This window comes from Taudactylus pleione, unplaced genomic scaffold (assembly GCF_031769625.1).
Source record: "Taudactylus pleione unplaced genomic scaffold, aTauple2 ptg000047l, whole genome shotgun sequence".
Classification (NCBI taxonomy): domain Eukaryota; kingdom Metazoa; phylum Chordata; class Amphibia; order Anura; family Myobatrachidae; genus Taudactylus; species Taudactylus pleione.
Window position 1 is genome coordinate 1901291 of NW_028284449.1, and position 17548 is coordinate 1918838.

A 17548-nucleotide genomic window follows, 5' to 3' on the forward strand; every position below is an offset into this window, starting at 1 on the left:
TGGGGATGAAGGAGGGAGCCCAGCACTGAAGGAAATCGTTCTTGATTTCGTTCAGTGTTTGTGCTCAGTGTCGTTAACGATACCGCGCACACACCTGCCGGGGACAGACGGGGCGATGTCGCTCATGGAGCATCGTCCCGTTTGTACGCACCCTTAGGGTCCATGGGTGAGATGTACTAAGCTCTGGAAAGTGATCAACTACCAGATAATCAGCTCCTAACTGTCATTTTTAAACACAGCCTGTGACATGACAGTTAGGAGCTAAGTGTCTGTCAGTTTATCACTTTCCAGAGCTTAGTACATCTGCTCCTATATGAGGTGAATGATCAGGAATAGAGCACTTGAGTCCTTCAGTGTGAGACATTGCTGGCTGTAAAATATGAGATGATCCTTAGAACATTACCCTGGGTGAAATAGGCCTCGGCCTGTCTCTAAAGAGGTCTCTAAAGTCCAAGTATGAGCTACAGGGTAATGCCCATTTTACCAGACCCTTACCGGGTATATGTACTAAAGTGCAGGTTTATAGACTTGGAGGTGTTGCCCATAGCAACCAGCAATCAATCGGATTCTACTCATCATATAACGAATACCTTCTAGAAGATGATAGATAGAATTTTATTGGTTGCTATGGGCAACATATCTACTTCTATGTACCTGCACTTTAGTAAATATCCCCCTTATAATGCCTCTAGCAGCCGTTCTCTGGATGGCATAAGTCGAGCCTGATTTGTGGAGGTTACTTACAGTATGTCTCAGGCAGCCATTGTGTTCTGTCATTGTGTCAACCGCTTTTATCCATGGGGGGAGGGAACCCATTCATTTAGGAAATGAGACCCTTTCATATGTGACCAGACCTCGGTTGCGCCAGTCTGATTAGAGCTAGAAGAACTACAAGGGGTTTAAACAGGAGATTGAGGGAAAGGTGACCCCCGCGCTGGGGCAGGAAAATGTGGTTTATTTTAGTACAGGAACATGAATAATTGAAGTAACTGAATAATTGCATCTTAATGAGAATAGCTGTAGTCCTTTGTTCCTATGGATTAGTCACATGGTGTTTATAAATCAATTAAGGAACAAAGACAGGTTTGGCGCCTTTCAGCCGCTGTTATCAGGGGGCGCATTTCAGTTTCCTTATTTTCCTATGGAACTACTGTGTCAGAACATTGTAACGTGGACGTTTTGTACATAAGGATAAAAGTGTTATATGTATGTGTGTAGGTGCCTGGAAGCATAGAAGCTGGCTGGTATTTGTGTGTGTGTGTAGATGTAGATATATTATGGAGTAAATACTAGTTTAGCTTATAAAAAGGAATCTCACTAACAGCGCCCTGCCGAGAGCCGTCTATAGAAATCATATATATATATATATAATGGTCATATCCATCTGCCACACAATACATAACGGGATGTACAGTAGTCACAATCCCGGCAAATGGGATACCGGTGCTTACATTACTGATGTCAGAATAAACCCCGGATCTCTAAGGTAAGTAGTCGGGGGACAGGGAGGGTTAGACACTAGGGTGGGGAAGGATTAGGGGAAAGGTTAGGATACCTACTGACAGGTAGCAAGAGAGAGAAGACTAGTGAGCTTAGTGCCAGGGGGAAAGAATTAGCGAGTGGGTGCAAGAGAGAGAGAGAGAAAAGACTAGCGAGCGGGTGCTAGAGAGAGAGAGAAGACTAGCGAGCGGGTGCTAGAGAGAGAGAGAAGACTAGCGAGCGGGTGCTAGAGAGAGAGAGAAGACTAGCGAGCGGGTGCTAGAGAGAGAGAGAAGACTAGCGAGCGGGTGCTAGAGAGAGAGAGAAGACTAGCGAGCGGGTGCTAGAGAGAGAGAGAGAAAAGACTAGCGAGTGGGTGCCAGAGAGAGAAAAGACTAGCGAGCGGGTGCTAGAGAGAGAAAAGACTAGCGAGTGGGTGCCAGAGAGAGAGAGAAAAGACTAGCGAGCGGGTGCTAGAGAGAGAAAAGACTAGCGAGCGGGTGCTAGAGAGAGAAAAGACTAGCGAGTGGGTGCCAGAGAGAGAGAGAAAAGACTAGCGAGCGGGTGCTAGAGAGAGAAAAGACTAGCGAGTGAGTGCCAGAGAGAGAAAAGACTAGCGAGCGAGTGCCAGAGAGAGAAAAGACTAGCGACTGGGTGCTAGAGAGAGAGAAAAGACTAGCGAGTGGGTGCTAGAGAGAGAGAGCATTTGTAGGTGGGTGCAAGAAAAGTGCATGAACGAGAGGGAGCACATAGGTGAGGGAAAGGGGTGCAGGGGTAAGAGTGGGTTGAAACATAAAAGGGTGAGAGAGTGTGTGGGGGCTTATTAGAGCGAGCGTACGTGAGAGTGTCTGAATACAGGACAATACAGCCTGGACTCAGATCTATATATCCCATTTATTAGATTCACAAATCACACAGGTAAGTACATCAGAAAACACACGGGGCTCTACGCAATACCGGCGTCATTTCAGCAGGTTCATCTCTAAGGTTACAGCTTTAAATGTAGAAGCTAACTTGTGCTGTCATCACACCGGTTCCTTAATCTGTTTAACTATTACATAACCCCCCCCCCCCATATCATTATTACACATCAATCAAAACAGTGTAACACAGTAATGAGAACATAGCACATAACCCATAAACACCTAGTTACTGTAAGCTACCAGGGGAACGTTTCACCACCCATCAGTTCTCATAACACAATAGCGGTAACAGCACAAGTCCAGTTTCCATGTTCAAAACCAGTTTCATTTGTGCGATGTAGACATCAGTCTGCTCCACAACGTACAGTCACGGTGTCCCATCGGATGACTTGGAAGATGGTGGAGGATCTTGAGGCCACCAGCCATATGCTGTCTTACCAATGTGGTAAGGAACGTATACAGTCACCCTACACCAGGTCCCCAAACCTCCCGGTTCTCCCAGTAGTTATAGAGGAACGCGTACAACAGCTTTGATTCCCGATAATCCAATAACGAGAGCCTGTAGGGATAATGTGACATGAGACTCCAACACAAAGCTCATCATTTGCTGCTCCACACATTTCTGTATCGCTGTACACAGCAAAGATATAAAATACGGTAAGCACAATAAAAGCTACATAACAATTGTAGGCAGGGGATCACAGATTATTTTTGATCTCACCGGATCTTGAAATATTACAGTCAGTAACTGCCTGTAACTTGCTGGCACCACCAAGCTCTGCCTGCCTGTACTTGTAACCACTGCCACCCAGGCTCCTACACTGGCACCACTTACATCTGGCTAGGTGCGGGTACTTCCTGGATAGTGCCAGGTACATTCCACGGCTCCCTGGAGCAGTCCCAGCAGGGTAGCTGGCAGGGGGCTTTAGCTTGGAGACACTGGGCTCAATCCAGAATAGCCGGAGAACGGAATCGAGTTTTGCACTATGCTGGGGGTCACAGGATACAGATACAGTTGCCCTAAAGGCAAGATGTTTATTACTCACTATCATTAAAAAGACTCTTCCCCTTGCAGATTGGCTTATGGGTACCACAGTATATAGAAGTACATTCCTTCTTGATGTTCAAAAACATACACATTCTGAGCTCGGAGCCCCGTTTTTATTCTGTCCTTACATACAATGCCACAGGGGGCAAGTCCGGCCTGGGTCCCTGAACCAATCAAGTGCAGGTGGTGGTCATGCCCTGTACAGACACACATTTAACATTTTCCCTTATGGACAGAGGGGAGTGGTCTATGCCTGAGACCACCTGAAAATATAACCGCCTCCCAGGTGCCACCACGTCTAGAGTGGTGGGATGGTTCCCTCCAAAACATACTTCCAGGATTCTGCTAGGGGACCTAGTCACCTCCTGTACCCAGGCCTGAGCTCCATGGACAGGCAGACTAGCGTTTACGAGGGTTTTGGTTACGTCAAAGAAGAGAAAATGGGTGAATTCTGGGCATATATCTTAGATGGCGCAGACGGCAGTACGTCAGTGACTGAATGTGAGGGCGATGCCCAGGCAGTGGCTGGCATGTATTGGGGAGAGGATGGTGGTGGTAGTAGTGGGGGGAGATATAAACATTATGTGAGGCATTCTCAGCATGTAACCATCAGTGTTAGCTGTATCCCGGTGACCGGCACATTAATACATAGCATATGTACATATATGGCATTAATACAGATATTGTCCTCTGGCATCAGCTCTGTATGCAGCAATATGGGGAAATGGGAATATAATCCCTGCCCCGATGATCCGTGGAGGCTCCGGCGTGTGCAGAGTGCGCAGGGAAGCCGATGCGTGACATCTGTAGTATGGTGGTCAGAGAGGGTACGACACTGCCATAGTCACCCACATGTGGGCGTACTACAGCCCCCTCCCCTTCCCGCTGGATATGTGATATCACAGCCGGCATTGCACCTATAGATAAGCGCAGCTAGAACCAAGGCCAGCTGGTCGGACAATGCTCCTTATCATAACGCTGACATCATGCGAGAGGGCGGAGACTCTGGTGACATCAGCAATCACGTGACCTTACACATTGCAGTGACCTGCTCCTATTGGAGCTCTGTCCCCGTATGTGGTCCTTCATATATCATTTCTTATTGCCAGAATAGCAGTGATAAGAGATTATAATTATTGGGTCTAAGGGGTCTATTTACTAAGCAGTGTTAGGAGACAGAGTGAAAAGTGGTAAGGTGCCAGCCAATCAGCTCCTAACTGTCATTTTTAGGAGCTGATTGGCTGGTGCCTTATCACCGTTCACTCTGTCTCCTAACACTGCTTAGTAAATAGATCCCTAAATCCCCATCATATTCCCCGGAGTAACATTGTATCAGCTTTTACAGTTGTATATTAGATTAGCTCTGGTTCGGAGACGGACATCGGAGTAACCGGAGGAGGGTGTGTCCATGGATGCAGGCGCGCATGACAGAAGCCGGCAGGAGGCGACTATTTACACCAGACGCCTCCCGTGGCGTTAGCGTGTGTTAGCGATACTGACAGCGCACGACTCTGAGGACCTAAGATCACATTATAGCAGCTGTTTTATTGTTCTGCGCAGTACCGGCGAGGAGGAGAGTTATACTGGCAATTCCACCGACCTCACATCAATACTAAAGGGCCCAGTTATCATTCTAGATTTGCAGCTATGGCCCCAAAAACACCCGTTTTCGGGGGTTAACCACAAATATTAAGTTTCCCCCGGATATATTAAGGATGTATTATGGGGGATGCAATACTGCTAGATTTACCAACATCCAGAATGCGATGTATTGTAGATATAGGCCCCGTAGCGAACGCCATGGCATCCGCCGCTGTAGCGGAGGGATCCTTTTGGAGCCCGTGTCCCTTCATGTGCTGGGTGATACATCGGGCACTATCATCACATATTGCAATCAATAATAAATGGGCCTTATTTACACCAAGGTGAATGACACCATTGTATGGCCGCTATTGCGCGTTCTGCCTGCAGGTCTGACTTTACACTATAGAGCAGGGCTGGGGAACCTTTTTTCTGCTGAGGACCATTCTGATATATATATGACATTATTCGCGGGCCCGGTACAAGCCACACCCCCTCCATGTGATGTCACATGGGGGCGGGGCCACATTCACCGGTGGTTACAGCAAACCCGGAGCATCCTCGCTCCAGGGAGCTGTAAGGGCAGCGGTGTGACCGCCTGATGCATCCTAAGGACTCGCCAGGCGGCACTGCTGCATAGATTCTGGCTGCAGGGGACCATTATAGGCACCATGACATCCAGATGAGGCTAGCAGAAATCAGGCTCCGAGGGCCAGACCAAATGATTCCACGGGCCTTATACGCCCCCAGAGCCTGAGGTTCCCCATCCCTGCTATAGAGCATGAGCACAGTGTCCGTTTCTAGAGCAGAGAATGCCCCATAGGCACAGAGCAGAGAATGCCCCCATAGGCACAGAGCAGAGAATGCCCCCATAGGCACAGGGCAGAGAATGCCCCCATAGGCACAGGGCAGAGAATGCCCCCATAGGCATAGAGCAGGTTTGTGATACACAGGGGTGTTACCTATACATAATAATCACAATGAAAATAAAAAAACAGAATTCACATTATTTCTTACATCACGATTGTTTATCCTTGGACTAAATTAATAGGGGTATTCAATATGGCTGCGATAACATCGTTTTTTGCGTTAATATCACTGGTTTTAGTTTTACACCGTATTCAATTTCAAAGACTTTTCAAAACTGCGATAAGTCTTTGATAAAAAAACGGGGATAACTTTTCACCATTGAATAGGTGTCCAAAAAAAGTGCAGAATTGGGGTTTAGGGGTGCAGGCTTAAAAAAAAATAGCTTGCACCCCTGAGATTGACATTTTAAAAAAGAACTGTGTCAAAAAAAGTTTTTAAAAAAAATAGGGACACCCCAAAAAATTAATTAAAAAAATTGGGGTGCAAAAAAAAATGGAAAAAAATTGTTAAACAATAGGGAAATAGGTTCAGGGCTATTCTGCAAGTATGCGGCAGGTGTATTCTATAATAGGCTATTAGCGGCAGGTGTATTCTATAATAGGCTATTAGCGGCAGGTGTATTATAGAATAGATTATTAGCGGCAGGTGTATTATAGAATAGACTATTAGCGGCAGGTGTATTCTATAATAGGCTATTAGCGGCAGGTGTATTATAGAATAGATTATTAGCGGCAGGTGTATTCTAGAATAGATTATTAGCGGCAGGTGTTTTCTAGAATAGGCTATTAGCGGCAGGTGTATTCTAGAATAGGCTATTAGCGGCAGGTGTTTTCTAGAATAGGCTATTAGCGGCAGGTGTATTCTAGAATAGATTATTAGCGGCAGGTGTTTTCTAGAATAGATTATTAGCGGCAGGTGTATTCTAGAATAGGCTATTAGCGGCAGGTGTATTCTATAATAGGCTATTAGCGGCAGGTGTATTATAGAATAGATTATTAGCGGCAGGTGTATTATAGAATAGATTATTAGCGGCAGGTGTATTCTAGAATAGGCTATTAGCGGCAGGTGTATTCTATAATAGGCTATTAGCGGCAGGTGTATTCTAGAATAGATTATTGGCGGCAGGTGTATTCTAGAATAGATTATTAGCGGCAGGTGTATTCTAGAATAGGCTATTAGCGGCAGGTGTATTCTAGAATAGATTATTGGCGGCAGGTGTATTCTAGAATAGATTATTAGCAGCAGGTGTTTTCTGGAATAGATTATTAGCGGCAGGTGTATTCTAGAATAGGCTATTAGCGGCAGGTGTATTATAGAATAGATTATTAGCGGCAGGTGTATTCTAGAATAGGTTATTAGCAGCAGGTGTTTTCTGGAATAGGCTATTAGCGGCAGGTGTATTATAGAATAGATTATTAGCGGCAGGTGTATTATAGAATAGATTATTAGCGGCAGGTGTATTCTAGAATAGATTATTAGCGGCAGGTGTTTTCTAGAATAGGCTATTAGCGGCAGGTGTTTTCTAGAATAGACTATTAGCGGCAGGTGTATTATAGAATAGATTATTAGCGGCAGGTGTTTTCTAGAATAGACTATTAGCGGCAGGTGTATTATAGAATAGATTATTAGCGGCAGGTGTATTATAGAATAGATTTATAGCGGCAGGTGTATTCTAGAATAGGCTATTAGCGGCAGATGTTTTCTGGAATAGGCTATTAGCGGCAGGTGTATTATAGAATAGATTATTAGCGGCAGGTGTATTATAGAATAGATTATTAGCGGCAGGTGTATTATAGAATAGATTATTAGCGGCAGGTGTATTATAGAATAGGTTATTAGCGGCAGGTGTATTCTGGAATAGGCTATTAGCGGCAGGTGTTTTCTGGAATAGGCTATTAGCGGCAGGTGTATTCTAGAATAGGCTATTAGCGGCAGGTGTATTATAGAATAGATTATTAGCGGCAGGTGTATTATAGAATAGATTATTAGCGGCAGGTGTTTTCTAGAATAGATTATTAGCGGCAGGTGTTTTCTGGAATAGGCTATTAGCGGCAGGTGTATTATAGAATAGATTATTAGCGGCAGGTGTATTATAGAATAGATTATTAGCGGCAGGTGTATTATAGAATAGATTATTGGCGGCAGGTGTTTTCTAGAATAGATTATTAGCGGCAGGTGCACAAATGCAGAATTTTTAAAAACTTACTTTAGGGACATAAAAATATGCTAGTAGCCATTTTCATGTACCCCAAATTTGATGGGACCACTTAAAAAAAACGAAAAAAATAACCTAAGTGCTCTTCTGCATCACTTCTTCAATGTCGGGAAAAAAACACCTGCTGCGGCTATTTAAATCCCCGACTTTCATTTGCAGGCTAAAACGGGGGTACCCATAGTGATCCCCCATGTTTTTACAACTTTAGGGGGGTCTTACAATTATTTTAAGATAAAATTCGTAACTTTACGCAAATCCAACTTCGGAGTTTCCCGTTTTCATTAATTTGATATTGAATACGGGGATAAGCAGGAGTGCGCACCATACCTTTACGCAGAGAAAAACTCCGATATGAAACGTTAACTTCACCAGGGAAGTTAACCTTTCATATTGAATACCCCTCTAAGTCTATTAATAAAGACCGTTCTAATGTCAACTTGGTCTCATGATTAGTTTAACCAATAGGAAAAAAAAAAAAGTTTAAAATACCAGGAGTTCGGCTTTTCCCACCTGCAGCAATCCTAGCGTTAGCGTGCGCCTTTATGCGTATTGGGCAGACGGTGGCCGCAAGCAGACACAAAGCCGAGGGATTCTGCAGTGCACTTTGTAAATGAGGCCCTAAGCCTGAGCTTGTGGATTTGCAGTTTTATTATAAAAGCAGAACGCACCGTAGATGGCCCCTGTAACATACCACACGCTAGCGGCCCCTGTAACATACCACACGCTAGCGGCCCCTGTAACATACCACACGCTAGCGGCCCCTGTAACATACCACACGCTAGCGGCCCCTGTAACATACCACACGCTAGCGCACAACCGATTGTGCGTTTCTTTCCTTTGCAAGATAAGGGCTAAATGAGACCTGCAACTTCCCAGGGATCGTGGTCACGTAAATTGGGTCAGGCAGCATATTGGGACCTCATGGAAAGGACATTTATCTTCCAGTTCAGCTGGGACTAGAGGAAGTCGCTGCCGTAAGCACTTCCTCCGTATTACCAGCTGTACATTATACACTGACTTCTCCCAACTAACTGCTTTAACAACACAATTACAGACAATACATTGCACCCTGGCGTGACTCCCGCAGAGACTGATCTGTAGGAGGGGTCACGTTTATTGCCGGTGATGACGTTATAATCAGCAGATATTATAATACTACCATTTTTATTGCTTGCTACATATCAGCCATAGTGAGCAAAGTATTAATAATGGGAAACAGGATTCCTGGGTAATGACCCCCGAGAATTGGGTTCTGTTACTTTCTCTCATAGACCAGATTGGGGTCGGTTAGGCAGCGGCTCATGTCTGCCCCCCGATATATTATAATGATGCAGGTGTCGTTATAGGAGATAACTGAGGGGAAGTCGTATATATTACTTTTTTTTTAGATTCAACTTTGTTTTATCAAAATATCTAAAATAAAATATTTTTAATGGATTTATCAGGGCCTGATTCAGAATCGTACCCAAATGCCGCTGCGAATGTGTGCGTAAATATTCAAATGTCGCACCCACCAGGATCTATATTGAGACGCCCGTCATCGGCTTCAGAAATTGAAGCAAAGGGGCTGATTCAGGATGGTTCACACGCACCCCGCTCGCTGCGAAAATATGCTAATGATGCAATTACATGGCAACCGCAGCTCTGTACCAAGACGCCAGTCACTGTATAAAGCCGCCCACTTCCCATTACATACATCCGCAAGTCAGCGATAACATCAGTAACATCGGAACCATCCGCACAGTTGTGGGTGACCAGAACCTACCGCAGAAACTGCTAAACTTCCTGTCGCCATCTAGACCTCTGCCAGCGTACGCTATCGCAGGGGCTTAATTATATACGCCCCTGTAACGGCGTTTAAACACCCAGGCACGCCCGCATTTCTCTGACCACCCTCAAAAGGTCACTTCCTGTCAATTACTGTGTGAAGACTCTGCGTGCTCACTGCGATCGCTTCCCGATCGCATGGACTGGTTCGCGCTCGCGCACTGTGTCTTATACGCATGTGCTGAATGCAAACATTGGTTGGCTGCGTGTGAACGCGACCTTGCAATCCAACCTGAATCAGGCCCAAAGTGCAAAGTGACAGATCATTGATTATTGGAAATGAGTAAACCTATGGTCACGCAGAATGGCTGCGGGAACGGAGACACAGGAGCCATTTTATTGCTGTCACAGGCAGAGAAACGCCCCAAAAACGGTTGTGAAACGTCTGTTTGTGTCACCACTTCCCTATTGCCGTCCACAAATGGTCCCTGCCGGTCACTGCGCAGATAAAGCCTCACTGCGAGCAACAACAAAAATTAAACGTGATGAATACTGGTAATCTGCGCCGCCGCACTGCGCAATCGCTCTGTGTAACATCGGCGTTGTGCTATCTCTGACCTTGGCCCTTAATTGCACATAGACTGGACTTTTATTATTGTAACATTAAGAACATATAGGGGGGATGCAGTGATTCAGAGCTGTACGCTGATTGCATCGCTGCTGTGTCTTTGGATGCAGAGGCTGTGCGAGAATATAGAAATGCCGCAGGAGGCGTCTAAAGAAAAAAAAAAAAAGACACCTCCTGCCAGTAACGCAGATCCGAGTCACAGCCATCGGCCATCAGAGTAAGCCTAAGAATGGCCGTTGGAACGCCTCTGCTGGGGTCAGGAAATCTGCATCAGACGACGCCCCCACAACAGTTACCGTCAGTCAGGCTCGAGGCGTAGGGGGCACTGCGTGCGACGATGCATGACCCATTCTACGCAGGCGCCGTCCTCCAGCCATTGTAGTGTTACGCAAACCATCGGCTTTGCGCACATTTATGAAATCGGATCCTAAGTGATCATTCACAATGTGGACAATTATTTATTACCAGTTTCTTATATACCGCAGCATATTCCGTTGCGCTTTACAATTTCAAACAACATGAATAGAACCAAACTGGGTTGTAAGAGACAGACAAAGGTAAGAGGGCCCTGCTCGCTAGCTTACAATCTATAGGGAATTAGGTGATGATACACAAGGATAGGTGCTACATATTGCAAATTAGTCCAGCCCGAATGCAGAGGTTCTTGATGAGCTGTATGATCCAGACACACAGGAAAGTTGGCCTGTGGTCAGGAGGATGTGAAATTTAAGAAAGAAAGACAATGTGTGAGGTTATGTGTGGACTGTGAGAGGGGATGTAATTAGATAATGGAAGCTATGAAGGTTATGTGGGAGGTTCTGGAATCTAATAAGCTTGTCTGAAGAGGTGAGTTTTCAGGGAACGCTTGAAGGATTGGAGACTAGAGCAAAGTCTTATTGTGCGAGGTAAGGCATTCCTTAGAGTGGGTGCAGCTCGAAAAAAGTCCTGTAACCGTGAATGGGGGCAAGTAATGCATGAGGATGAGAGACGCAGATCTTGTGCGGAGAGGTTGGGTTGGGAGATATTATGAGATAAGTGAAGAGATGTGAGTTGGTGTGGTTTGGTTAATAGCCTTATGTGTGAGTGTAAGTATATTATATTGAATACAGTAGAAGACCGGTAAACAATGGAGGGACTGACAGAGCGGGGCAGCAGACAGTGAACATTTGGCGCAGCTGTATTCATAATGGATTGTAATGGCGAAAGCCTGTTTTTGGGAAGACCAGTAAGGAGACTATTGCAATAGTTAATGCGGGAAATAATGAGTCCATGGATTAGTTTTTGCAGTGTCTTCTGTAAGATAAGGTCGAATTTTGGATATGTTTTTTACATGTATGTAACCTGATTTTGAGACAAATTGAATGTGGGGAACAAAGGACAGTTCAGAGTCAAGGATGACACCAAGGCAGCGAGCTTGGGGGCTGATTGTCGAGTTGTCAACAATAATAGAGATCAAGAGATCAAGTTGGTAACTACTATTGGCCGGTGGAATATAATTAATTCTGTTTTAGAAATATTAAGTTTCAGGTGGCGAGTTGACATCCAAGATGAAATGGCAGAAAGACATTCAGTGACACGGACCAGCACAGATGGAGATAAATCTGGGAATAGGTAGATTTGAGTATTGTCCTCGTACAATTAATACAGAAAAACAAAGAACTGATTAGTTTGCTATTCTCAATCTATACCACCTCTCTTGGCAGAGGACCTAAGACAGAGCCTTGCGGTACTCCAACTGATATAGGTAGCGAGGAGGAGGCAGAATCAGAAAAGTGAACAGTGAAAGAGCGATCAGATAGGTAGGATGAGAACCAAGAAAGAGCTTTGTCCTGCAGATCTAGGGATTGTAGTCTCTGTTGACCACTCTCTTCTCATACAGTGACAAAGGCAGCAGAGATCTAGAAGAATTAGGAGTGAGTAATGGCCTTTAGCCTTGGCAGTGACCAAATCATTTACTACCTTAGTCAGAGCTGTCTCTGTGGAGTGTTGGGAACAGAAGCCGGACTGAAGTGGGTCCGATAAGTTGTGGGTGTTAAAGTGTGTGAGGGGAGTGTAGACAAGACTCTCCAGTAGCTTGGAGGGGCATGGGAGATGGGACAGTAATTTGAGAGAGTGTTAGGGTCAGAATGGGAGTAATCACGGCGTACGAGTGTGGGATGAGCACAGGAGACAGAGCTTTCCTGATTTGTGAGGGTATAGGATCTAGAGGAGAGGTAGTGGAGTAGGAGGGTGAGAAGAGTGTAGATACTGTACTTCTCATCATTTTACCCCACAAACGAAGATGAATGTGCCACCGGGCTCAGGTAGGGATTGAGCAGGTCCCTGGCTGAGGAAGAGCATGCCATTTCATTTTGGATATTATCAATCTTGTCCTTGAAGTAGGAAGCAAGATCTGCACTGATAGTAGCAGGTTGTTTGGGTGAGGGAGGGGTAAGTTGTTATTTAAATGTATTAAAAAGTCACTTGGGGTTAGAGGCTTGGGCAGAGATAAGAGATTGGAAATATGTTTGTTTGGCAGTGTCCAGAGCAGTACGATAAGAGTTGTAGATCGTCTTATATGTGAGGAAGTCACTTGGAGTACGAGACTTTCGCCACTTACGTTCTGCTTTATGTGAGAGTTTTTGTAGATGCCTTGTTAAGTCAGAATGCCACGGATGACGTCTAAGTCTACGTGGTGTGTGATGGGTAGCTGGTTCAGGTGTGATGCAGCAGTCTCAGGAGAAGTGAATGTAGAAATTGGTGAGTCGTTGTAGAGAGGTAGATAGTTGTTGAAAATTAATAGCATTAATATCTCTGAGGGTATGAGGAGGTTTGGTTGATTTGAATGACACTGAGGGTGATGTAATGGAGGAGAGAGTGCAGGGGCTAAGGGTGTGATGTGAGAGAGGGAAATGAGCGTTAGTGACACTGAGGGTGATGTAATGGAGGAGAGCGTGCTGGGGATAAGGGTGTGATGTGAGAGAGGGAAAGGAGAGTTAGTGACACTGAGGGTGATGTAATGGAGGAGAGAGTGCAGGGGATAAGGGTGTGATGTGAGAGAGGGAAAGGAGAGTTAGTGACACCGAGGGTGATGTAATGGAGGAGAGAGTGCAGGGGCTAAGGGTGTGATGTGAGAGAGGGAAAGGAGCGTTAGTGACACTGAGGGTGATGTAATGGAGGAGAGAGTGCAGGGGCTAAGGGTGTGATGTGAGAGAGGGAAAGGAGGAGAGCGTGCAGGGGATAAGGGTGTGATGTGAGAGGGAAAGGAGCGTTAGTGACACTGAGGGTGATGTAATGGAGGAGAGCGTGCAGGGGATAAGGGTGTGATGTGAGAGAGGGAAAGGAGAGTTAGTGACACTGAGGGTGATGTAATGGAGGAGAGCGTGCAGGGGATAAGGGTGTGATGTGAGAGAGGGAAAGGAGCGTTAGTGACATCAGAAACTGAGCATAGTCTGGTGAATACAAGAACAAGGCAGTGACCATCCTGATGAGTGGAGGAGTCCGTCCATTGGGGGAGGCAGAGAGAGGAGGTTACAGAGGTGGAGGCATGAGGAGATTGTGGACTGTCACTGGGGATATTGAAATCACCCATAATGTTATTACATCATAAATGTTATTACATGGGGAATGTCAGCATTAGGTTTATCGTTTAGGGTTGGATTTGCCACTAAAACACATTATGGACATTCTGATCATATGGACCCACGAAGGACACGTTCACTGTCAACATTAAGGCAATGGTGACTGCTGACCAGGGGTTTATCTACTCATTGGCCTGGATGGCAGTTGCCAGGGGCACCAGTCAAGGGGGGGGGGCGCATCGTCCGGCGTTGCCACCCACGGCCAAGGGGTAGAATCAGGCCGTGTTTACATACAGAGGTCCTTCTCCTTCACTGCCCATTGCCAGGGTGGCTTGGGGGCCATTGTTTCACCACTGCGTGACTGAGCACGCTGGCCTCTGAAGTGATCGGCGTTGCATAAGGGGCACTGCTACAGGGGGCATTGCATAATGGGCACAGAAGAGGGAAGCTGAGGACACAGAATAGAGATGGCTAGGGAGACAGAATGTAATTATTCAGAAAATATGGAGGTAGGGGGGCGCCAGTTGATTACTTTGCATGGGGCACTCAGATTTCTAGATACACCCCTATAGGGCTCGCTCTATTATGTCAGCAGCAGGGGTGTATGTACTAAACCTTCTAAAATGTAACAATGGAGGGTTTCTCACAGCAACCAATCACATTCTATCATTTTCTAGACTGTACTATATAAATGATAGCTAAAATCGGATTGGTTACTTTTTGTAAACACTCCCCCTTTTCCTTTCCAGCTGTATTAGTGAATTTACCCCATAGTCCCTGTTACCGAGAACCCTAAACCACAGTCAGTAACGTCCTGATGTACATAAATAAGTGCCCAGAGCCACGGCAGCCATCTTGTGAGCTGAACTCATTTACTAACGAGAATTTAGCTGATTAAGACAATAGGAATCAGTAACTCATGAATACAAGTCAGGCGTTACCTCTGTGATGTCACTGCGTCCTAGCACATGGACCGGCTGCATCTGGTTCAGCCCACAGAGCGTCTGCCTCCGCTGGGTGTAGGCCCCCGGCCGTCCCTCGCTACTTTTAGTTCCCTTTTTGTTTCTATTCTGCTAATTGCCACCAACATTAGGGACGTAAATATGGTAATTTCAATGTATTTTATCATTTTTAACTTTAAAATATATTTATCTATAAATACTTAAAATGCACAGGACAGTAAATAGAGGAGGGATTCTGTTGGCGAGCATACATTAAAGTGGGAGGTATTACCACATCTGGAGAATAAAATAAACCTTGCCTAAAGAGCTTGTAATCTAAATGGTCGGCAATGATGCAAATAAGTCAACAGCCTGTAACTAGGGGCTAAATGTAGTAACTTGCGATCTTCAGCCGCTGCGGGGATTTATAGTGTCTGCCTGTACTTTTTAAGTGGCGATTATATTAAAGGCTCACCCAGGTTGGAGACTCGCATAAATCCCCACATCGGCTGAAGATCGCAAGTTACTACATTTAGCCCTAAATCTAGTATCAACCTTCTATGGACTCATTTCATATTATATTCATATAATATTTTATTGCTAGAAGTATTCAGTCTCCAGTGGACAAAGTGTCACAATGCTGTATAAATGAAAGCACTAATCAGGTAACTTCCCTCGCTATACAGTAACGCAGCAATCACGGACAACTGGCTCCTCCCTATGCTATAAGGCACCACAGGCTTCTATGGCCAGAACAGTGCAAGGTCCCATCAAATCTACATGGGGGCAGCTAATGATGGGGGCAGTTGTGCAAATTATGATGCTGAAATAGTGTTTCCTCTCTGCAGAACGTTTACTACACAAACACCCAGCTGCTTCACGTGGGGGTCCTCAGCCCAACCATCGATGATGACGACAACAGGTGCCTGGTGGATGTGAACAGTCGGCCCAGGCTTATTGAATGCAACTATGCCAAAGCTAAGAGGATGAAACTATACTGGCAATTTCTGCAGGTATTTCACCGCTTTAGGTTCTCGTACTGTGACCTGTGCGCTCAGCTACGTAATCATCCGGATGTGAGTGTTCTCTCTCTATCATTGTGTTTCTGTGTCTGTGTATAACGTTACTGACCATCACCTAATAACCAGGGACAGTCCTACAAGATCAGGTATTTCTCTAAAATAAATATTTCTAGGAAAGGAACCTGTTTTGCATATATATATAATTATATAGGGTGTTGTGTTCATTGGGCCTCCGTATACCAGATAGAGCTCTCTCCCTTACCTGCAGCAGACTAGCATTGTGCAGACTGTCAGCCCATTACTGTACAGAGGCTCTTATACTATAGAACTATGGGGCATCTTCGCATTGTATAGCACGTATAGGAGGAGCCCCCATCACTGAGAGCGCTAACAGCAGGTAATACCCCTAAATATGCTCTCGCCCCTCCCATTACTCCTTAATGTATAGTACATAATCAGACACAACACTGAGCCACAGGCAGAATTTGGCAAAGACCGTCCTCACGCCTCAATGCAGCTACTCACATTGGCTGGTGCCCACGTTTCCCTTACACACATCCCATCCAGTTATCTATTCCCTACTGACGGCATCGGTGTCAGGTGTGTGGCACCCATTCACCCTGCTCGGAACGGGCACAACGCCCAACTTTCCAATCCATGCAGCAAAGGAGTCCACAGGCAGCACAGCAGGGCCCAGATACCAGGACGGTTGCCCATGGTGATGGACTATGGACCTCATTCAGACCCACTCGCAAGCAGGTCTATGGTGGGGCACTACACGCGTGCGCAAGCCCCGTAGCAAGTGAGAAATTCACTCGCTCCGGGGCTCGCTACAAATGGGGCAGCTGTCAATGTTGGTCGACAGCTCGCCCTGTTTTGTAGGCAGGGAGGGGAGGTGGCTGGTCAAACAGAGGCGTTCCTGAAGGAACGCCTGCCGTTCGTGGGCGGCCACACTGACATCACCAGTGATGTCAGTAGTGAGCACCCGGCTCTATTTGAGCAGGAAGCTCACTGGGGCTTGCGACAGACAAGACCCTACCACAAGGGTCTCGTTGCTATCCCGTTGGTCGCATAATCGCGACCATCACCTGGCCGCTCACAAAAGCTGTGGGTGGTCAGCTACAGCTTAGCGAGTGGCCAGGAGGCCGGGTTAAAAAAAAAAGCAGCCGCCCTGATTTGGAGCGAGCAGTCGCTTTTTGCGAGCGCCCTGAATGCGGTCCTATGTCTGTAATGACGCATTTCATAGGTTGTCACAAGTAGAAGCAGATAAAGGCCTTCTGCCGCATCACACAAATACTGCACTAGCTGCATCAGCATCACATAAGATATTGGACATGACAAGTTCCCCGATCTGCGCCCAGCAATGTCCTCTGCGTTGGGACTGTTACGGAGACGGCGCTGACAGCAGATGGGAGAGCAGAGATTTTGTCCTTTCGGGAGGTCAGAACATCACAATATAAATGGCTGAGAGGCCAAACAGGCAAAGAAATTATATTTATATTCTCCGAGCGTTC

General features: G+C 45.9%; 1 protein-coding gene across 1 annotated transcript in view; it reads left to right on the top strand.

The window, feature by feature from the left end:
* The window catches only part of GALNT18 (polypeptide N-acetylgalactosaminyltransferase 18), a 402179-nt gene that overhangs the window by 376006 nt on the left and 8625 nt on the right, over positions 1 to 17548 (top strand). The window contains exon 10 of the mRNA XM_088460523.1: positions 15861 to 16025. Coding sequence (XP_088316649.1) covers positions 15861 to 16025 — 165 coding nt within the window. The remainder of the gene's footprint in view (positions 1 to 15860; positions 16026 to 17548) is intronic.